Source organism: Coregonus lavaretus (assembly GCF_964263955.1).
Source record: "Coregonus lavaretus genome assembly, chromosome: 18".
In the NCBI taxonomy this organism is placed as follows: Eukaryota; Metazoa; Chordata; class Actinopteri; order Salmoniformes; family Salmonidae; genus Coregonus; species Coregonus lavaretus.
In genome coordinates this window covers 18,678,499-18,702,404 of record NC_140005.1, presented here as the reverse complement: position 1 = coordinate 18,702,404, position 23,906 = coordinate 18,678,499, and the positions used below count along the sequence as shown (strand labels likewise).

At 42.9% G+C, this 23,906-nt stretch overlaps 2 protein-coding genes across 2 annotated transcripts; one reads left to right on the top strand and one right to left on the bottom strand.

Moving 5' to 3' along the window:
• Window positions 1-385: 385 nt before the first annotated feature.
• LOC311145340 (C-type lectin domain family 4 member E-like) lies at window positions 386-5,486 on the bottom strand (the record flags this gene model as incomplete). The annotated part of the gene is made up of 5 exons (XM_084181566.1): window positions 386-744; window positions 906-1,006; window positions 1,871-1,995; window positions 5,218-5,304; window positions 5,477-5,486. 5 exons carry the CDS (start codon window positions 5,484-5,486, stop codon window positions 576-578), a joined length of 492 nt encoding a protein of 163 aa, XP_084037692.1. The 3' UTR covers window positions 386-575.
• A 16,981-nt stretch (window positions 5,487-22,467) lies between these two features.
• On the top strand, window positions 22,468-23,889 carry LOC311145676 (insulinoma-associated protein 1a-like; the record flags this gene model as incomplete). Its single annotated transcript, XM_084181938.1, has 1 exon — window positions 22,468-23,889. The coding sequence occupies one exon, from the start codon at window positions 22,468-22,470 to the stop codon at window positions 23,887-23,889; it is 1,422 nt and encodes a 473-aa protein (XP_084038064.1).
• Window positions 23,890-23,906: the final 17 nt, after the last annotated feature.

Genomic DNA, 23,906 nt, shown 5'->3' with positions numbered 1-23,906 from the left:
CTGACATGCACTGTCAACTATAGGACCTTATATAGACAGGTGTGTGCCTTTCCAAATCATGTCCAATCAATTGAATTTACCACAGGTGGACTCCAATCAAGCTGTAGAAACATCTCAAGGATGATCAATAGAAACAGGAGGCACCTGAGCTCAATTTCGAGTCTCATAGCAAAGGGTCTGAATACTTATCTAAATAATGTTTTGAATGAACAATGACAGGTTTTGAATGAAAGACCGGCTGCTTTACAAGTGTGACCAGTTTGGAGTTTTGTACTAAGAGTTATGAAAATGTACCACATACTTGTAAAAATAGTACCACAGCGATAAAGAAAACTGTAATCCAGTAATGGCTAATAACAGTAAAGCAAATACTTAAAATGCCAAATCACATTTGTAATTAATGTATTAAAAACAACAAATAAGAATACATGTATTGTAAAACGCTATCTCTAAGGGTGTATATACATTTTTACTTCCTAGAAAGTCCTGATAATTCACGAAAACAAAGCTGTGCGTGTGAGTGAGTGTATGTGTGTGTAGTGTATGTGTGTGTGTGTCTCCCTGCATGTGTGTATTTACAGAATGTGTGTGGATGAGCCATTTACAATCTCACAGATCCACATCAACTCTGTGTTACATGCTAGGTCATTCCAGTTCTTCAGCACAGACTCGGTATGGTAATAAAGGCTGACACAGTCCTCTCCATTCACAGCTCCATCATTAGGCTCTTCAGTAAACCAGAACCTACAAACCATACAATGATTACATTTCAACTCATCCCAAATCATGTGTTAAAAAGACTTTGACTGTGCCAAAAAGACTTTGACTGTGCCGGAGTCTGGTCAAGCGATTGTACAACTTTTATTTTTTTAATGATGTTATGAGAAAAGGTTACTATCTCTTACGCTGTGGTCAGTGGGGTTCCGTCCACCCATTTCCAGGTCCCCTCAGAATCCTTGTCAGTCAGACCAATCCAGGGCTTGGTGTTCAGTTGACTGATAAACACCTTGGAAGAAAGAAAGCAACAGTTACGTCATGATAAAACTTCACTGAATGCAGTGAGAATCAATGCCTGAGAATCATTGGTTTGAATCTTGAAAGTCTGAACTGACAACAGGCAGGCAGGCAATCTCTCTCTCTCTCTCTCTCTCTCTCTCTCTCTCTCTCTCTCTCTCTCTCTCTCTCTCTCTCTCTCTCTCTCTCTCTCTCTCTCTCTCTCTCTCTCTCTCTCTCTCTCTCTCTCTCTCTCTCTCTCTCTCTCTCTCTCTCTCTCTGTGTTCCTGGCTCTTGTTCTCTCTATCTCTCCTCCTCAGAGATTTCCTCTCCTTTTCCACTCCTCTTTTCCCATCAAATAAAAACCTTCACTACTGCACATCATTCAATGTCTGACTCTCACACTAATCTCTAGTCTCCATGTCTTGAGCAGAGCACTGTCTGTGAAATCTGTATTATGCACCTTGCTCACATGTTCCAGGCCCTCAAGACCACAGACACACAGAACAGACCACAGAGATAAAGTTACAACAAATGCAGGGAAATAAAAAGGATAAATACCAACTTTAAAGAACAACATGGGTGTGAATCTGAAGGCCAGGGTCTGAACTGACAACAGGCAGGCAGGCAATCTCTCTCTCTCTCTCTCTCTCTCTCTCTCTCTCTCTCTCTCTCTCTCTCTCTCTCTCTCTCTCTCTCTCTCTCTCTCTCTCTCTCTCTCTCTCTCTCTCTCTCTCTCTCTCTCTCTCTCTCTCTCTCTCTCTCTCTCTCTCTCTCTCTCTCTCTCTCTCTCTCTCTCTCTCTCTCTCTCTCTCTCTCTCTCTCTCTCTCTCTCTCTCTCTCTCTCTCTCTCTCTCTCTCTCTCTCTCTCACTCACTTGTTCCTCTTTGCTGTTTATGACTGCCAGGTCCGTTCCTCTCTTCAGACAGTCCTGTCTGCTGTCTTCCCAAGTTTTATACTCGTTGGAGATGTAGTACCAGCTGGAGTTAAACTTCCTCCATTCTTTCAGACAGAGATGAGGAGAAAACATGTGACATACTTTCTACCAATTGGAGTGTGCATGCACTATTAGCTGATCCAACACACACCAGTGTTAATTTTGGCACAATTTTTATTTATTTAGTCTAGTCTTACTCATTTTGTTTTATAATTAAGTCACATTTTTGTCATTTGAATAATGATTCAGTCTAGTTATTGTCAAAATGACAAAAACAGTGGGCCATTTTAGTCAACTAGCTTAATGCCCTTTCTTTTAGTCATATTTTAGTGACATCACATTTTTATTGCCTCATTAGCCTATAGTAAACATAAATCACTGACTTCTATTTGCACAAACATACAGTACATAGCCTTGTCCTACCAACATATTTTTCTGCATAACATTCTATTGCATGATTCTCTTCCCAACAGCCAAATTAGTTGTTACTCTAGATTAAAAATCACATCCCTTGACAGGTCTCTAACATTTTCCCCAGTGCCACCAACTTTTTCAGTTTGTGGCATGAGCCCATGATTTGGTCGCACCAATTTCTTTCCACGGCATCACGCAATAGAAAAAATGATTTAGGCCAGGGGTTCCCAAACGTTTTCAGTCACGGCCCCCCTTCCAGCATTGGGGAACATCCCGCGTCACCCCCCCCGGTCATAATCATGTCATAATATGACACAACAGCTGACATAACATGTCATAACCTGTCATAATATGGTCATAATACTGTCATGACCCATATATTTACACCTGTTGTGACATATGGGCTCCCAAGTGGCGCAGCGGTCTAAGGCACTGCATCTCAGTGCTTGAGGCGTCACTACAGACCCCCTGGTTCGATTCCAGGCTGTATCACAACCGGCCGTGATTGGGAGTCCAATAGGGCGGCGCACAATTGGCCCAGCGTCGTCCGGGTTTGGCCGGTGTAGGCCGTCATTGTAAATAAGAATTTGTTCTTAACTGACTTGCCTTGTTAAATAAAGGTAAAATAAATATATATTGCATTATTTTATGGCTGGTTGACACCTACATAAGAGTGTCAAAACCCACATTTATTCAAATGTATTTTTTTCCCCTGCCAAGACGTTTCCTTTCATTTGAGAGTTTGTTACTTAAGTCCTTTGTTGTAATTAATTATTTCCATTCATGTTTTTTTTCATTACATTTTAAATAAGTTGCAGAAAATACACTTTATGACACTGTCATGAAGCTTTATGACCATCCTGTGTCACTTTACTTGGACTAAGAAAATACACTTTATGACCCTTACAAGAAGCATTATAACCATCATAATCATATAAGCCAGATAGGCCTATCACATACATGCCCTTATGTTAGTCATCAGTCAAAAAGAGGGTGTCTTGTCCTGCTCCCAAAATCTGCTCCTGCATTCATCCCAGTCATCAGCAATAGAGCATTGGGGGTAGGTGTTATATAACATAAACATACTGGTTTTGTGGGTTTTGACCCCCTTATGTAGGTGTCATAACCAGCCATAAAATAATGCAATATCTGTCACAACAGGTTACGACGCTGGGTGTCAAGTAAAGTGTTACCCAGCCAGCAAACTCTGTAACTGTTTTAAAGTCACCATTGGCTTCCTCTCCGGCAACTGACTGGGTGTATTGATACACCATCCAAAGTATAATTAATAACTTCACTATGCTCAAAGGGATATTCAATGACTGCTTTTTTTTTTTACCCATCCACCAATTGGTGCCCTTCTTTGCGAGGTATTGGAAAACCTCCCTGGTCTTTGTGGTTGAATCTGTGTTTGAAATTCACTGCTCGACTGAGGGACCTTACAGACAATTGTATGTGTGGGGTATAGAGACGAGGTAGTCATTCAAGTGAGTCCATGCAACTTATTATTTGACTTGTTAAGCAAATTTTTACTCCTGAACTTATTTAGGCTTGCCATAACAAAGGGGTTGAATACTTGGTGACTCAAGACATTTCAACCTTTCATTTTTTATTAATTAAAACTTCTCAAAACATAATTCCACTTTGACATAATGTGTAATGTGTGTAGGCCAGTGACACAAAATCCATTTTAAATTCAGGCTGTAACACAACAAAATGTGTAAAAAGTCAAGGGGCGTGAATACTTTCTGAAGGCACTGTAGGCCTATTTCCCACAACTGGATTTAGAAAATAATGTTCTATAATTATACGCTCTCTCTCCTGGAGCGCAGATGAAGTGGCTCGCTCATCACAGCAGCAGGCCCCAGCGGAACAGGCCCAGGGGCTGGGCAGACACTATCATTACAGGAATCATGGAGATAATGCACTTTACTGTTTGACCAAATCATGGTTTTAGCTGCCCAGAAAATAGGAAACTTTTGAGTGAGGTGACTATGTAATGAATGATCAGTTCGCACACGACCAATTACATATTTTACTCACATAGCCACTAGCTAGCAAATGTGTCCTTCGTTATCAAATAAGCGTTTAAAACACGTTTTTATCCAGGGTCTCCCATTTTCCGCCAATGGGCTGCCATTATAATCCATTGTAGGCAGTCACACGACAGTAAACTACCATGTAATCTCCCACTTCTACAGGCAGAAAACTGGAAATCCTGGATAAAAATGTGTTTTAAACGCTTATTTGACCTCAAAGGACACATTCATCACACCGAATCGTAAGTATTGTTCCTAGAAATATTGACTATGCCTCTGTTGACTGAAAACTTTATTTTGGTGAAACCGAATAGTTTAGATTTGATTGATCAACGACGCCAGGCTACTGGAGCTTCAGCAACGAGACGTCTGTAAACAATCGCTTGTTGAGGGACGAAGCAACCATGGCTGTTGCCTTATTTGCATCAATGATTTGTTGGCGCCAGATTGCAAATAACACTGAAAAGATCTCAATCTCTGCAAAAACTCTGTTCAGTCCACTTACTAGTCCGATTTTAGTCACAGAGATAATTTAGTCTCGTCTCGTTTTCGTAAACTCAAATGAAATATCATCGTATTTTTAAAAATTATTTTTTATTTATATTTTTGTAGGGGGTAGAGCAGCTTTAATATTGCAGATATATTGTAACTTCCATCAATGTAATTGTCTGCATCAAATCATTTTAGTTTAGTTATAGTTTCTCTGTGTCTATTTAGTCAGTTATCGTCTTGTCAATTGCCACTGAAAAATAGGTGCTTGAATAATATTTTCGTCACTATTTCCGTTGACAAAATGGACACTGACATGCACACACTTGACAATGTATTATTCACCCAGCTCAAACAGAATCCTGTCTCTCTCTTTAGTCAGGTTGTTGTAACTGGTCTCTGACCATTTTATCTGTTCCTCTAAGATGTTAGCTGGAATAAGACAGAGAAGCTGTGGTTGAGTTTGCTGCAAGAAGCTGTGGGTTTCTTATTTAATCAGTGGATAGAACACATGCTTATCATTTGAGAACCTCAGAAAGGTTACATTCCACGTTATTGTCCTGCTTAATGAATCTGTATCTTTTAATTTTGCACTACTTTTTACCAGGGCCCATAGGGCTTGGGTCAGAAGTAGTGCACTACATAGGGGATATGGTGCCATTTGAGGACAATGCCCTGCATCAGTGAACATGGTTGGAGTGGAATTACTGACTTCAAAAACTCATAGGTCCGGTTTCCCGGACCCAGATTATGCCTAGTATTTCACCTAAAAAACAAAGGATATTCTCCTTTTTAGTCCAGGACTTTAATTTTTACTGACAACCCACATCCATTTTCCAATGCTAGGGAATCTGGACCTTCTATAGCAAGAAATCTTTGGGGATCCAAATATTTCACCTTCCCACCTTAGCATCTAACAAACACAAATGTGTAGGTTACAGTGCAATTTGCTCTCTTACCTGATTTTTGGACTGCCTCTGTTTTTTTGCTGTGTTTGTCTTCATATTGACATAGTTGACTACAGATAGGACAGCGCCGGAGAAGATGGCTGCCGTTTTACAGCCCTCTAACCAATTGTACTATTATGTGTGTTTTTCCGCGTTATTTGTAATTTATTTTGTACATAATGTTTCTGCCATCGTCTCTTATAACCAAAGAGAGCTTCTGGATATCAGGACAGCGATTACTCACCTCGCATTGGACGAATAATTTTTCTTCAACGAGGCGTTCGCGAAGGATATCCTACAGACACCCTACAAGGCCCAGATCCCCGTCATTCGCGTGAGGAAGAGACGGAGATATCGTGGACGCAGATCCGGGTGCCTTGTAAGGATCTGACGGCGAGCGAGTAAACTGCCTCTCCCATCAATCCTATTAGCCAACGTTCAATCTTTTGAGAATAAAATTGACGATTTAAGATTACGGTTATCCTACCAACGGGACATTAAAAACTGTAATATCTTATGTTTCACGGAGTCGTGGCTGAACGACAACAATGATAACATTCAGCTAGCAGGCTATACGCTACATCGACAGGACAGAACGGCAGACTCCGGTAAGACAAGGGGCGGCGGTCTGTGTATATTTGTAAACAACAGCTGGTGCACAAAATCAAATACTAAGGAAGTCTCGAGGTTTTGCTCGCATGAGGTAGAATATCTTATGATAAGCTGTAGACCACACTATTTACCAAGAGAGTTTTCATCTATATTTTTCATAGCTGTCTATTTACCACCACAAACCAATGCTGGCATTAAGATTGCACTGAATGAGTTGTACAAGGCCATTAATCAACAGGAAAACGCTCATCCAGATGCAGCGCTCCTAGTAGCCGGGGACTTTAATGCAGGGAAACTTAAATCCGTTCTACCTAATTTCTACCAGCATGTTAAATGTGCAACCAGAAGGAAAAAAACTCTAGACCACCTTTACTCCACACACAGAGACGCATACAAAGCTCTCCCTCGCCCTCCATTTGGCAAATCTGACCATAACTCTATCCTCCTGATTCCTGCTTATAAGCAAAAACTGAAGCAGGAAGCACCAGTGATTCGGTTAATAAAAAAGTGGTCAGATGACGCAGATGCTAAGCTACAGGACTGTTTTGCTAGCACAGACTGGAACATGTTCCGGGATTCTTCAGACAGCATTGAGGAGTACACCACATCAGTCACTGGCTTCATCAATAAGTGCATCGATGATGTCGTCCCCACAGTGACCGTACGTACATACCCCAACCAGAAACCATGGATTACAGGAAACATCCGCACTGAGCTAAAGGGTAGAGCTGCCGCCTTCAAGGAACGGGACTCTAACCCGGACGCTTATAAGAAATCCCGCTATGACCTCCGACGAACCATCAAACAGGCAAAGAGTCAATACAGGTCTAAGATTGAATCATACTACACTGGCTCTGACGCTCGTCGGATGTGGCAGGGCTTGAAAACTATTACAGACTACAAAGGGAAGCACAGCCGCGAGCTGCCCAGTGACACAAGCCTACCAGACGAGCTAAACCACTTCTATGCTCGCTTCGAGGCAAGCAACACTGAAGCATGCATGAGAGCACCAGCTGTTCCGGACGACTATGTGATCACGCTCTCCGTAGCCGATGTGAGTAAGACTTTTAAGCAGGTCAACATTCACAAGGCCGCAGGGCCAGACGGATTACCAGGACGTGTACTCCGAGCATGTGCTGACCAACTGGCAAGTGTCTTCACTGACATTTTCAACATGTCCCTGACTGAGTCTGTAATACCAACATGTTTCAAGCAGACCACCATAGTCCCCGTGCCCAAGAACTCTAAGATAACCTGCCTAAATGACTACCGACCCGTAGCACTGACGTCTGTAGCAATGAAGTGCTTTGAAAGACTGGTCATGGCTCACATCAACAGCATAATCCCAGAAACCCTAGACCCACTCCAATTTGCATACCGCCCCAACAGATCCACAGATGATGCAATCTCTATCGCACTCCACACTGCCCTTTCCCACCTAGACAAGAGGAACACCTACGTGAGAATGCTATTCATTGACTACAGCTCAGCATTCAACACCATAGTGCCCTCTAAGCTCATCACTAAGCTAAGGATCCTGGGACTAAACACCTCCCTCTGCAACTGGATCCTGGACTTCCTGACGGGCCGCCCCCAGGTGGTAAGGGTAGGTAACAACACATCTGCCACACTGATCCTCAACACGGGGGCCCCTCAGGGGTGCGTGCTCAGTCCCCTCCTGTACTCTCTGTTCACCCATGACTGCATGGCCAGGCACGACTCCAACACCATCATTAAGTTTGCCGACGACACAACAGTGGTAGGCCTGATCACCGACAACGATGAGACAGCCTATAGGGAGGAGGTCAGAGATCTGGCCGTGTGGTGCCAGGACAACAACCTCTCCCTCAACGTGACCAAGACAAAGGAGATGATTGTGGACTACAGGAAAAAAAAGAGGACTGAGCACGCCCCCATTCTCATCGACGGGGCTGTAGTGGAACAGGTTGAGAGCTTCAAGTTCCTTGGTGTCCACATCACCAACGAACTATCATGGTCCAAACACACCAAGACAGTCGTGAAGAGGGCACGACAAAGCCTATTCCCCCTCAGGAGACTAAAAAGATTTGGCATGGGTCCTCAGATCCTCAAAAAATTCTACAGCTGCACCATCGAGAGCATCCTGACTGGTTGCATCACCGCCTGGTATGGCAACTGCTTGGCCTCTGACCGCAAGGCACTACAGAGGGTAGTGCGTACGGCCCAGTACATCACTGGGGCAAAGCTCCCTGCCATCCAGGACCTCTATACCAGGCGGTGTCAGAGGAAGGCCCTCAAAATTGTCAAAGACTCCAGCCACCCTAGTCATAGACTGTTCTCTCTGCTACCGCACGGCAAGCGGTACCGGAGTGCCAAGTCTAGGTCCAAAAGACTTCTCAACAGCTTCTACCCCCAAGCCATAAGACTCCTGAACAGCTAATCATGGCTACCCGGACTATTTGCACTGCCCCCCCACCCCATCCTTTTTACGCTGCTGCTACTCTGTTAAGTAAGTATTTATGCATAGTCACTTTAACTCTACCCACATGTACATATTACCTCAACTACCTCAACTAGCCGGTGCCCCCGCACATTGACTCTGCAACGGTACCCCCCTGTATATATAGCCTCCCTACTGTCACTTTATTTTACTGTATATATAGCCTCCCTACTGTCACTTTATTTTACTTCTGCTCTTTTTTTCTCAACACTTTTTTTGTTGTGGTTTTATTCTTACTTTTTTGTTTAAAATAAATGCACTGTTGGTTAAGGGCTGTAAGTAAGCATTTCACTGTAATGTCTGCACCTGTTGTATTCGGCGCATGTGACCAATAAAATTTGATTTGATTTGATTTGATTTGAGTTTGCTAGATCCTCAGAAAGGTTTGTTTCAACCTCAATGATTTCAGAATCCCCTTCACTGACAGACAAGGCCATCTCTGTTATCTTGGTTTGTGTGTATCTGAATGTTACAGTGTGTTTCTCTACCCTGAAATGTACAGCTCTGTGTGTGTGAGTTTTAACCCATCTAAATACAGGAAGCTGTCGTATCAGACAGGGAGGAAACTAAGTGGACATGGGTGGCTTAGCCTACGTGCAAAGGTTTAGGATTAGATTTACCATTAGATGAGGATGAAATTAGTTGTGTGATATTTAACTTTAGAATTTGATTGTACAACGTATACTGACCGAACAGTGATCATTATTTTGTCCAACATCTACACACATTGAACCTTTTCTTTTTCTGAAAAAAAATCTAACACAAGAGGACACAGTTCTGCAATGGCAACGTCTTCACAAGTCTTTGGTACAATTCCCCAGACTTCTATTTGACATAAAGGGATCTATTTTCAGCTGGTGTTAAGCCAGCACAATTGTCAAACGCATGCTAGATTGCAATTTTGAACTGTTAAAGCTGCAATATGTAACTTTTTGAGTGACATGACCATTTCAAATTGAAATGGGAGTTATAGATCTGTCATTCTCATTGAAAGCAAGCCTAAGAAGTGTTAGATCTGTTATATGAGAGCTATTTCTATGCTTCCTGTTCAAACGTTTTTTTTAAACGTCTTTTACTTTCGGTTTTGTACACCAGCGTCAAACAGCTGAAAAGACAATATTTTTGGTTATTGATTCTCTACACTATTGCTTGCTTATTTTGTCACATAAACTGAAATTAGGCAAACTATTAGAATTTTAGCACCTTTAAAGCCGGCACTCTTATTCTCAAACCCTAGCGCCAGGATTGGTAATTTACTTGTCTTTAATGAGCTTACTTATGCTGAGGTGGAAGGGGTGGCAATATCTGAGGTTTGTTCTTAAAACGTGTGCCAAAGTGCCAATTTCAGTATGCACTGGAGTAGATATTTAAGACAGCTCTAGGAAGAGTCTTGGTGGTTCCAAACTTCTTCCATTTAAGAATGATGGAGGCCACTGTGTTCTTGGGGACCTTCAGTGCTGCAGAAATGTTTTGGTACCCTTCCCCAGATCTGTGCCTTGACACAATCCTGTCTCGAAGTTCTACGGACAATTCCTTCGACCTCATGGCTTGGTTTTTGCTCTGACATGCACTGTCAACTGTGGGACCTTATATAGACAGGTGTGTGCTGTTCCAAGTCATGCCCAATCAATTGAATTGACCACAGGTGGACTCCAATCAAGTTGTAGAAACATCTCAAGATTGATCAATGGAAATAGGATGCTCCTGAGCTCAATTTTGAGCCTCATAGCAAAGGGTCTGAATACTTACGTAAATGAGGTATTTCTGTTTTTTATTTTTATACATTAGCAAACATTTATAAAAACCTGTTTTTGCTTTGTCATTATGGGGTATTGTGTTTAGATTGATGAGGAAAAAAAACAATTTGATCAATTTTAGAATAAGGCTGTAACCTAACAAAATCTGGAAAAAGTCAAGGGGTCTGAATACTTTCCGAATGCACTGTACTTAGCATGTTAGCTAACCCTTCCCTTAACCCTAACCTTAACCTTAACCCTACCCTTAACTGCTAACCCCTAACCCCTAGCCTACCTAAGGTTAGCCACCTAGCTAACATTAGCGTTAGCCACCTAGCTAACATCAGCCACAACAAATTGGAATTCGTTACATATCACACGTTTTAATATTGTACTAATTGCAATTTGTAAGATATTGTACGCATTGTAATTAGTAACATATCATAACAATTGCAATTGGTAACATATCATACGAATGATTGATGGACATCCACAAATTAATACATACCATATGAAAGGTAACATATCATACTAATTGGAGTGTCCTGGATTTACATTTACTATGTTATGTCTACCCCTGAGTCCAGGTTGCAATATTCCGTGACCCCAGCCGAATTGGAGTTGATGGCAACGCAAAGACCGTCAATAACCTACAGAACTTGGGACAAACGCTAGCAGGCAGTATTATGGTCCTTTCAAGGTAACAACGAGGTCAAATCATGGCGTCAATGATGACGTCAGTGATCTTCAGGTCGGAAAGTTGGTTTCTGACTTGGAATTCCGAGTTGGATGACCATTCAAAGCGATTTTCCCAGTCCAAGCTAGTTATTTTACTGCGAGTTCCCAGTTGTCTTGAACGCACTGAAGTCTTTCCGACTTCCCAGTTGTGGCACTACGCCATGAAACGCCTTGATTTGCCAGTGCATGGCCAAGCCCTCCTCACACCTACAACTTGTTTATTCATCAAAACCCGTCTGTTTCGCACCACCGCCAACTATTGCGCTCATAATAACCGCTGTGATAATAGCAAAACTATTTCTGACACACCCCTGGACCTATAGCGCTGTAGCCAGCGTTTAGATTTGCGTTAGGTTTGGTAAAATAGAGCCCACATTCAGCCTATAGGACCACATTATTGGCAATTCAGTTGTCAACAAACCACACACTGTGCACCTGGGTAAATGCCGTCATTATACCCTTAAAAGTAATATTTGACGTTATTGTACCATAAGATTTTCGGAATGGGTCAACTCTAAATGAAGAATAGGATGATATTCTCCTTCTTGTAACAAAGGCTATTGGCTATTAGTTCATCTGAAGTTTATTTGACAGCAACATGAGAATCATCCTCTTCAGTGCCTTTAATTATATAATCTTCCCCCATCCCCACAAAGAAAAATATGATATCCATGCCTAAAACAGACTGTTTTACACAAAGTAATCCACACTCTCTGAAATTGCCAGTCTTTTATTGGTAAAGGACAGTGTACAGTGAGCAACCCGTGTGGAGCTAAAGCCCTGTATTAGGAACTAAATGTCATGCATAGCCTGTTTTTATTGGGCGTTGTGGCACAATCTGCCCTTTTCCCTTCCCAGAAGCCATTGTTAAAGAGGTGGTTTTAATGCGCTGCACCAGATGGGCTCTCCTACAGATCGGACTGGGAGTGTTTACCATGCACTGGTGTGTGGATAACAGGTGAGCATATCGCATCCCCATCAGCCAATCAGGACGCAGCAGATGTCACGTCTCTGCCTGTTAACCTTTATTTGGCATGGGGTTGTTAATGGAAGGAGAGGGAAGCGCATTTGATCAGGACAATTGTCAAGGTTTATCCCATCAACTATTTATGCCATCAAGACCACATATTCTTTGCAACCTGGTCCCAGAGCATTTCGTATTATTCTTTACATAAATCCGAGACACTCCATTTAGTATGATATGTTACGTTTCGCGTAGTATGTATTAATTTGTGGATATCCATCACCCATTTTGTATGATATGTTATGAATTACAATTTGTTTTAAATGTTAAGAATTTGCAAAATGTACCATATGTTACGAATTTGTAAAACCTATGATATGTTACGAATTCTGTCTAGCTGGCTAACGTTATCTAGCTCGCTAGCGTTAGCTAGGCTAGGGGTTAGGGTTAAGTTTAGAAGTTAGGTTAAAGGGTTAGGGGAAGGGGAAGGGTTAGCTAAAAGGGTAAAGGTTAGGGTTAGCGGAAGGGTTAGCTAACATGCTAAGTAGTTGCAAAGTAGCTAAAAAGCAGTAAGTAGATAAAAAGTTGCTAATTAGCTAAAACGCTAAAGTTGTCCATGATGAGATTTGAACTCACAACCTATGGATTGCTAGGCGTTCGCGTTATACGTCTACCCATCCACCCCGACCAACCACCCTACTTTCGTTTTTGCCTTAAGTAACCATCTGTCTAATGTAACCATACCAAACGTAACATATCATACTAAATGGAGTATCTAGGTTTTACATACAGAATAATACGAAATGCTCTGAGACCAGGTTATTTTTTTGATGGATCTGAATATGATTGGATGATGATAACTGATTTGTTGGCCTATTGAGCAGCAAACAAAACATATTAAAGTGCTGGGAGGTTGTCCCTTTAACTATCACAAATAAGTGAATCAAGTTGATACAATAGTTATTAGAAACATGAGACTAACAAGCCATTTTCAGTTTCAACCTATGTTGTTGTGTCCGTCCAGTCCAGTCTTTCTGCTTATTCATGTTTCAGAGAACTCTCCAATGTGAACATAAGGTAAATAAACATGGAGCATTCCTTTCCTTTTTAAGCCATCCTGCATTACTGTAATGTGGTATCATGGCAACCAGACTGGTAAGGGAGGGCAGAAGGGAGAGTTCTGAGTTAGTTGCCTAATGGATGACCTGTGTCTACTAGCAGCACATATGAATTGGGTTCAGTCAGACTCAGAGCACCTGTCCACTCTCTGTCAACATCAGATCAGGTTACCTGCCGCATCCTGATCCTGGAGCTCCTAACCTCACCCTGCTCTCACCTGGCTGGCTGGGTAGCCTCTCAAAAGGTTCCACAATTTCCTGTTTTTACAATAGACCAGTGCTTGACTTGGACTGAAATAGGTGCCAGTATTCATTTTGAGTGCTGGTACTGTTTATATTTAGCTGCAATACGCTTTAGCTAATATTCTATAAGAGGCGTAGGAACTAAAGCAGTAGAAAATCAGTGGTGCCGGTACTCGGTTACGGTGAGCTCGTGCCCAGGTCATTTACATTTTAGTCATTTAGCAGACGCTCTTATCCAGAGCGACTTACAGGAGCAATTAGGGTTAAGTGCCTTGCTCAAGGGCACATCGACAGATGTTTCACCTAGTCGGCTCGGGGATTAGAACCAGCGACCTTTCGGTTACTGGCACTACGCTCTTAACCACTAAGCTACCTGCCGGTCAAGCACTGCAATAGACTGTCCCTGTTTGGTAGTGCCTTCACACCACAATTGCATTCACTGACTCATTGTTTACCTGTACAGGCATCAGTTTAATACATAATTGACTGTGATATATTTACGTACACTGAAAGATATTTACTTGTGTGTTTATTATATAATAATAATAATATCACAACTATAGACAGATTAATCACACTTGACTTGCGACTAGAGCCAAGAGTTTGTTCTGGTCAGGTAAGTCATGTAGCTGGGAAAAACTCCTAGCCCAAGGTCATCTCACTACATCCTTCCAGCAACACCATATTCCTGACCAGCAACACCATATTCCGTGTGGAGCTCCAGAGCTGGTCATAATGAGGCCTCTCAGGCTGATTAGGGTGCTAAGCTGCTGGAGCAGGCCGGTGGGTTTAACAACTTTCCAAGGGCAGCCTAACACTAATATCATACTCTCACTGGCAGACTGCTGGGAGCACTGGAGGACGAGGAGACAAACTGCAACACTGCCATGTGTAATGAGATTTAGATATCTTCTTTATATAATTTTCTTTAAATCCCCTAAAGTTGTGTATGGCAATAGATTTTCAATGAAATATGTATTTTTGTGAAACACAAGAACACCATTGCAATGCTTCATCAGTGATTACATGGACTGAACAAGGCAGGTGTTCATTTCAGAATACCCAAACTCAATAGACCTCTTCCTTGTGTAACCGTTAACCACTGTTCAAACACAAATATTACCTAGCATCTGGCCATGCATGCACCGTCAGTGGTGGCCAGAACACTGACTCTCAGTAGTCAGAAACCCAAGGCAGAAAGCACACAGGGGCACACACAGCTGGCATACGGCTCCCTGCTGGCACTTAGGGCCCCTTGGGCTGACACTCCTAGCAGGACCTCACTGTCAGCCTGCATCTATTGTCACCACCATTATATCCCTCTGATGATTAAATGATTAGCGGACGCTAGGCTAATCACAAGGCAAGCGGGTGATGGATGGGGTAGCTGATAGACTCAGGGGGTTGGTTGGGGCGCTTTGTCCAGGCACCCCTACCGGCAACCCCCCCCCCCCCCCCCCCCCCCCCCCCCCCATCCAACCCCTGTTAGCCCCGCCAGCTGCCCTGACCCCTCATCATACCACTGCATATGCTCATCATGTGCTGACAGTCAAAGGGGTCCCCTCCATCAGTCATCAGAATGGAATCCCTCCTACCCCAAGTCACAATCAATCGCCCCCCAGACAGATATGGATGGGGGCATCGTCGACCCTTCATCTCTTGGTAAAGACACTCTCACAATGAGCTTCTGTCATTGGCAGATAATAGCGGTGGTCCCAGGCATGGTGCTCAGGTCAAGTTGGCTGGCCCTGGAAGGAAGTATCAGAAGGCACCGGACGGAACCCCACTTCTCTCTTGGGATAGCTGTCTGTCCTCCTGGACACCACAGGCTTTCCTGAACACAAGGGGAACACATCAATACAACAGCATTAACATGATTTTCCTTAGCTGAGTATTATAATAAAATAATATGCCATTTAGCAGACGCTTTTATCCAAAGCGACTTACAGTCATGCGTGCATACATTTTTTGTGTATGGGTGGTCCCGGGGATCGAACCCACTACCTTGGCGTTACAAGCGCCGTGCTCTACCAGCTGAGCTACAGAGTACTGTGCTGGCCTATTGTCTCTGTCTTTCACTCTATTCTATGTTCTTAGAATTACACTATTATTGTCATCACATACATTTGAAGAGCGGCTTTCTAGTAAACTATGATTTGTTTCACCATTGAGTGCGTGATTGTGTCCTCAGTTGAGAATGACATGGATAATTGTGGTAGTTAAACTACATGATGCCATAACACTGTTTGCTGATAGCTACCTTATTGAGAAGAAATGTACTTATTATGACTGTGAAATGTGGTTGTCTCACCTAGATATCTTAAGATGAAAGCACTGTAAGCCTGCTAAATTAGTGTCTGCTCAATGACTAAAATGTAAAAATGTAACACTATGATTAAAAGTGAAAGATCCCAATAAATATTCACCACTGTGTTGTCTACCACAAATCATCATTCACATGCAGATTAATCCTCCCTGAAGTGCAATGCAGTTTAATTTCCATTTAGATAAGGTGTATACAAACAAACATAGAAAGGACAGAAAACTAGAGTGGAGGATCTTGATTTGATTAATGCATTGCTGTGGAGGGCAACGCATGGCTGTGGACTCCAATCACACAACACATGATTAGTATGGGGCAAATCAGCTCAAGGAACCTAAATCCATACACTACAGAATAGCAGTGATGAATCACATAATTAACAGATACAGAGTTTGTTTCAGCCAAATCTGACCCCCAGTGTAGCAGTGATGAATCACATAATTAACAGATACAGAGTTTATTTCAGCCAAATCTGACCCCCAGTGCACTCAACATAGGGCAACAATCTCTTAACAATAACTCTTAACATCAAAAGGTTATAAGTGGGAGGTGATGGAGGTCTTTTAATCCTCTGCCAAATGCATTCAGGTTGTTTGCAATTAGGTAGGACAAAAAGGTCCACTACTATGTGCCCAGAACAGTGCATTGTTTTTAAAGGAGGATCTCAAGCCACTCAAGATAAATTGAAACACATATTATGTAAACTAAACTATACTATCCTCCAGGTTATTTGACCCTACCTAATACTAGCAGAAGCCCAACTAGCTGAACCAGTAAGTTCCCTGGTAATACCAGAGTAAACACACAACACCTCTCCTAGCTCCCTGACAGGCATCTCTACAGGGTCTTTACAGCGTCTCTACGGGGTCTCTACAGGGTCTCTACAGGGTCTCTACAGGGTCTTTACAGGGTCACAGAGTCCATGCAGAGGAAGCTGGTGGTGAAAAAGGTAGGGGTAGAAGGGTAGCGGGGTAGAGGGGGCCTCGGAGCATCCGGCGGGTGCGTCAGTGTGGCAACTCCACAGGCCGCTCCATGACTGATCTCATTTGATCTAGCTTATTATGCAAACGGCTCCCAACTCCCACTGCATAATTAGGACTTAATTAATTTGTCTGGGTCCGGCCTGCTCCTACTTCCATTTACAACATGATAATAATTTCGAAGGGAGGGATGGTACCCTCGCTGATGAAAAGACTGATATAATTAATTAAGTATCCTTTTTTCCTTTTTTCTGAGAGAAAATAATAAGTGTGATGAGCAGAGTCTGATTAACCCTATTATAGTGACTAATTAGGGGGATCATTTAATAATCAAGGAAGCAGCAGAATTATGACAGAATGCTAATTATGCCATCCAATGAGGAGTGTTTCAATTTTGGAAAAGCTTTGTTTAGGAACTGTGACATTGCAAACTCTTCACACATGGTCATTTGTTTATGTGTGAATGTGTGAGGATTGGCTTACATGTCTGACTGTCAAATTATTTCATCTATTGTTGCATTTCTCATGCATTCAAGAACATCTTACTTGAAAAATAAATGAAGTAACAAAGGATTACAATTTTGGAACAGATTTACAAATGATTTATAACAAAACAGCTAAATAAACAGTCACATGAATACATTAGTACAAACTTTAATTAACATAAAACATTTATACTTTTCTCAGCTGCAAAAGTCCTTTAGGCTGATTTGATAGTGGGTTTTCCCCTGTAAATCATAATGAGAAATGAATGCTAAGTATTCAGATGAGAAGAAAGGTAAGTATAATAATCACCTCAGGGTAAATTCCATGGATGGGACTGACTGACCTCAGGCTATCCTACATAGGGTTGTAAAATTCCGGGAATTTTACATATACGGTTTTCCAGAAATTCTGATTGGAGGATTCCAGATTTCCTGCTTATTCCCTCCTGATTCTGGGACTCGTCCAACCGTGTGCCCTTGAGCAAGGCACTTAACCCTAATTGCTCCTATAAGTCGCTCTGGATAACAGTGTCTGCTAAATTACTAAAAATGTTATGTAAATGTATATTCTATCAAGCTGTGACCTGATTCTCTTGCATGTTATAAAAGGGGATAATGGTGGATATATTTTTATATGGAAACCTGGATCACTGGACAAAATAGAAGCAGGATGAAGAGCTGAATGGATTCTGGGGCTCTGTTTGTCAATCGAGGGTGGATGTGGCCCATTAGGTTTCTGAGCGGCCATCTTGTTTTTCTAGATGATGCATCTGTCTTCAGCAGTTTCACCAAAATAATGGTGACCTCATAAAATAATCAATTTGAGCAATGTTTCTGGTTTCATTTCTGTACGTTGAGTCACTACAGTCATTATGGTTGGTTGTTTATGACATGGGATCACCTTACTTTCTGTTCTTAGTGGAAAATAAATCCAGTCATTTAAAAATAAATCCAGTAGGTCACCATGTAGTTCACCATGTTCTTACACAAGAGACAAGAACATGTGTGTGTGTTTGTGCGTGCGTGCATGTGTGTCTCTATGTGTGTGTGCGTGTCTATGTATGTGTGCCTCCACACGTGTACCTCAATTTCCCTCTCTGCACCTCCATAGTGCAGCTATGTCTCAGAGAACTCTTGTCAGGTATTTGAATGAGCAGGGGGAAACCTGCAGTGGGAAGCTTGGCGCCTGCTGTCCTTATTATCTATAATACAGCAGCTGCACTGCCTGCTCTTTGTTGTTCGCTCATGAATAGAGAAATGAATGTGTGGAATGACAGAGGTGAACACTGAGGGGAGAGACAGGGCAGCACATTTTAATCAGCCCAGATAGAACAATCACTTTTTCCACCTCCATGGCTCAGAGGTGAATTAGCATTTAACATTCCAGGGCATGCTTGGTGACAAGGCTCTGGCGGAACACAACCAATAGACTGGAGCGATTTCTGAGCACCTCTCTGACGTTTTAGATTAGTGAATGTAATATGCCCCAGGGCTTGGAGACATCATGTTTCAGGGAACAATTTCTATATGGTAGCTACTATTGTGCTGTAAAATGTCGGCTATACAGACGGTTGCATTCTGCGAGAGACTATACACAATATACAATTCAGATCTATATTATTGTAAAATATTGTTGAAAATACTTTATAATTGTTGTTTTAGGATCTAATAGGTCAAATGTCTGCAGACATATTGTCAATTTGCAAGGAGACAAAAGCTAGAAGCCTTGCTGCCTTGGTTCTTAGAAACCCCAGCCCCTGATTAAATCTAGATTCCTCAGTGGCCCTGTCCATGGTGCTGAATGGAACCTCCCTCTTATCAGATTACACACAGGCACCATGGCCCTACAGCTCATCCATTACAATCATTGATTGACAATGCCATTCATGAGCCCATGTCATGATGAGTGCAAATTAAAGTCACATCCTTGGAGCATTTGAGCGAGATGTGGGTGTGTAAGATTCAGACAGTGGGCTAATGGACAAATCTGAAATGGATATCTCAGGGATCAAAAGTATTTGAATCAAAGGGAGCCAACAGTTATTCAGGGTGATCACCCTTTCTTCAAGTTCTGCATCCTTACTTCACCTGTAGGGGGCGCAATAAAATAGGCAGACTGGGAGCTGAGTCTGACATGAATGAAATCAGAAAGAGGTTACTTCTGAGTAAATGCTTTAGGCCTATATCATCATGCTGTAAAAAAGTGACAATGTTTGACATTTTACTTTTGTCTGTGATTTATTCAAAGTTGCCACTTGCAGCACATTACGGAATTATGTTTTGTTAAGTAGGCATACGCCAGCTAATCATAAGAACAGCACTAACAAGCAGAAACTCTGGAAATGAATGGTTCCCCACATCACTAAACGTTATTTGACATTTATGAGAGAAGATCACCTTTCCAACTTTAAAACAGGCCGGGTGCTGTTGGGCGTAGGGCTCAGGGCTCCAACGATAAAGTATATTTATGATGGAAAGAAGGATGGAATGCAGCTGTATGCTAATGATGCCCCGATCCTTCAGTGCTTCCCCTCGCGAAGGGCAGCACGCGCCACTGAGCAAACAAGCACATGCGTCCGCCGAAACCAAGGCCACCTCACCAGCACACGCGCTCTAGAATTTATCACGGGGAAAGAGGAACTTGTTAAAAATGCCATCAAAGCGTGTAGCCCACGAACCACGACTGATTTAATGTGCCAGCTGAAACGTTGTCGAAAAAACACGGACTATAGCCAAAATACATATAAGGGCAAATGCATGACCTGTTAGCCGGCCTATTATGTGAGTGTGACTGGCCTGTAGCATAGCCCTAACATATTTTTTTTAATTATTTGTAGTGTTTAAAACAATACGGCCTGATAAGGGAAGGAAAACTTGCTTTAAACTCGTTAATGTTCAATTTACAAAGACATTGCCAAATGCATAATTTCAGAGAGACAAAATGTGAATTCCACAAAGCTAACGGTTTGCATTCAAGCAAGTGAAAACGCATCAGACCAGAGCCAGCCATTCAAAAGGCGCATGTCTCAGCTAAGGATTGTGTAATTATTTGACTTGGTCATACAGCAGCTTTATGCAAATGAGGAGAACAATACCCGATGATGGAGATTCATTCTTGCCTGCAAAGAAAAAGAACGCACGCTCTGTCAAGTGGCGCATGCACATTCATTTGAAGAAATTATGATGAAACGCAGGCAACCATACCAGACATATAATATTCGCATAGGCCTACAGTAGGCTACTGTGGATGATCGGCCTTGTAAGCATACTAAACCTAAACCTGATGGCTGTAAAATTCCATAGGCTTACATTTACATTTAATGTATGCACAAAACTGACAATAAGTTCTCTGAAAAAACCTGAATTTGACTTTGTAGGCTACAAAACACAACACGAACGTTTGCTTAATTTACATTGCCTTTTGAAATAAATGTTCAAAGAATTCAAACATGCAAAGTGTTTTATCATAACCTCCTACATGAAACTAAAAGTGACTTAATTAAATCAATTTAACCAATCATGATTTGAAGACAGGAGACAAGAGACAATAATTTATTCCAAATGTAGCCTAAAGTTTAGAATAACATTTTGAAAGCCAACTGATATTTCACAAAATGAAGAATACTAGGATAAGGATGTTTCAAATTATTTCAACAAGAATGGGGCAATATCAAGCAAAAACAGTTTGCAAACAGTGATTTTTAGAGACATTTTTATTATTTTTTATATCGTTGCACATAACATCCATATCACATTCCATACATGGACTTGAGATGTGTCCTGGAAAAGGGGTGCAGATGTAATAGTGCGAGCAGCACTGTGTGCGCGCGGCCTGACGTTCGGGCTGTGGCCCTCTTTGTTTGGAGCGCTGATTACACACAGCACGCGCCTATCCCTGGGCCAGATTGGCCGTGAGTCCTATTTCACAGGTCAATTTGCCTTTCAAACGAAAACCGCATATGCAGCGTGGGCAGACGTGGCTATTATGTACCACGACCAGAGGCCCTTCTTATTACTTATGTATGCAGTGCGATGTCTGATTTATAACTCCAGTTAAACTGCCGAGACAGACGCGTGCCCAAATAAATACATTCGTACCAAGTAATGTTTATTTTCAAGAAGTCTTGCCTTAATTGTGTAAAATACTAACTCTGCTTATCAAATATCCATAGGTAATGCTAATGTCACACACAGTTGGCACATATGTTGTCCCTTGGAGGCTCGTGCGTAAAGCTTGCTTTTGGCTGGGGGAAGGTGCCATTAACCCACAATACAACAATATGTGTGTGCCATTGCTTTACAATTGACACTGACATCATTTGCCCAAGTTTTTTTTTTTTTTTTTTTTTTGTCTTTTATTCTATAAATGCAAATAACACCTTGCAACTTCTTTGTTGCCTTCTCAACCAGATCCCCCTCCCCGGCTTCAGTCCCCATCCTAATTCTAAATTCTGATGATTGTGGCAGTGACGGACATTTCCTTTTGGCAGCTCAGTGACCCCCAAAGGAGAACCACAAAGCCGGGGCACGTGTGCATTTGTAAAGAGAACCATCAGACCTTAAAAAGAGGAGGGCCCGGCGTGTGCCTCTGTCGGGGAAGGACCGAGCGCCGACATTAACGTAATAAACCGCAACTACATCTGCTAAGCTATCTGCACATCCTCCAACGAAATCCACCAAACCCAGGCTTTGAACCCTCCCACTCCCACATTGAAATCCACTGGGATCTTCGTTTCGTCTGATTGGTTGAGGATGCGGCAACAAGGGGCGAGAACAATAGCATTATTCCGGCATAAAAAGAGTGCAGCTATGCCTTGGAGACGACAGCATTTCAGCAACACACAGATCAATAGCTTGGCGAAAATATAAATTAGCAACCGAGGCTCCCGGTGTGACTGTAATTCCACAAATCTGGATATCATCCGACACTTCGCCCACCTCTCCAAAGTGCCTTTCTGTCATTCGCAAAGATGCCCAAAGGATTCCTGGTAAAAAGAAACAAGAAATCAGCGCATGTTTCCTACAGGACTCGTACCGATGAATATGAGCAGGAGCATCACATCCCAGACTTTCAGAGTCAGGTGGACTCTTCTCCGCCTGTCTCTGTGGCGTCCTGTCCGGGCCGTGCAGCCCCATCGCCGGACATCGCAGCAGACGCCCCGATCACCAGGCTGGATGCTGAAGCGGTTCAGTTTGGCAACCCCGAGGCGATGTACCAAGCCCTCTACAGCCCCACCCGGCCCATCAGCAAGGACCATGAGAGGAGATATTACGGGAGAAGTTTCAATCTAGGCTCGCCAATTTCTGCCGAGTCATTCCCGACACCTGCCTCCATCAGCAGCTTAGATCATCTCCTATTCGCCCCCGTGGATTTGAAAATAGGCACCAGCAACAGCAACCGCAGCGGCATCACCAGCAGCATCCCGGCAACAGTCATCAGGGGCGGTACCAAGAGGCCAGCATCTGACACTGAGCGCAAGAGCAAACCTGCATCCAAGAAACCCAAAGCCATCAGAAAACTGAATTTTGAAGACGAAATGACAACGTCTCCAGTACTTGGTCTTAAAATCAAAGAGGCTCCTGTCGACTTTAAACCCAGAACGCAGACATCCGCAGGCGGGAAGCCTTTAGGAGAGTTTGTCTGCCAATTGTGTAAGGAAGCTTATGCGGACCCATTTTCTTTAGCCCAGCACAAATGCTCTAGGATAGTGAGAGTTGAGTACAGGTGTCCTGAGTGTGATAAGATGTTCAGCTGTCCGGCTAACCTCGCCTCTCACCGGCGCTGGCACAAACCGAGAGCGCAGAGCGCAGCCGGGATACCATCCACTCAGAGAATCAAATCTGAAATCGCCAAAATGCCCCCCGCTGTCAAGTCCATCCCGGAGGAAGCCAAAGACTCAAGAGCCGAGCTACTGAGAGACAGAGACACCCCAAGCCCAGGTGTGTCTGAATCGGGCTCAGAAGATGGTTTATACGAATGCCAATATTGTGGGAAAAGATTTAAGCGTCAAGCATACCTAAGAAAACACATTCTGGGACACCAAGCCTTGCAGAATAAAATGTTCGAGGACCACGTGTTTCAAAACAGCGACAAAGTGGAAGAGCAGGTGCCAGTGTCCTCCTCATCCTCAGAGGAAAACCCAAACCAAAGTCCCCTGAATCTGAGCCCCGTGGACTGCCTTCTCTGCCCCGTTTGCGGGGAGAATTTCCCCAACAGGGCCTGCCAGGAGAGACACCTGCGTCTCATGCACTGCTCCCAGGTTTATCCCTGCAAGTATTGCCCTGCCACTTTCTACAGCTCACCGGGACTCACGAGGCACATCAACAAATGCCATCCGTCGGAAAATAGGCAGGTGATCCTGCTTCAAATGCCTGTGCGCCCCGCTTGCTAAACACAAGAAAACGCGTG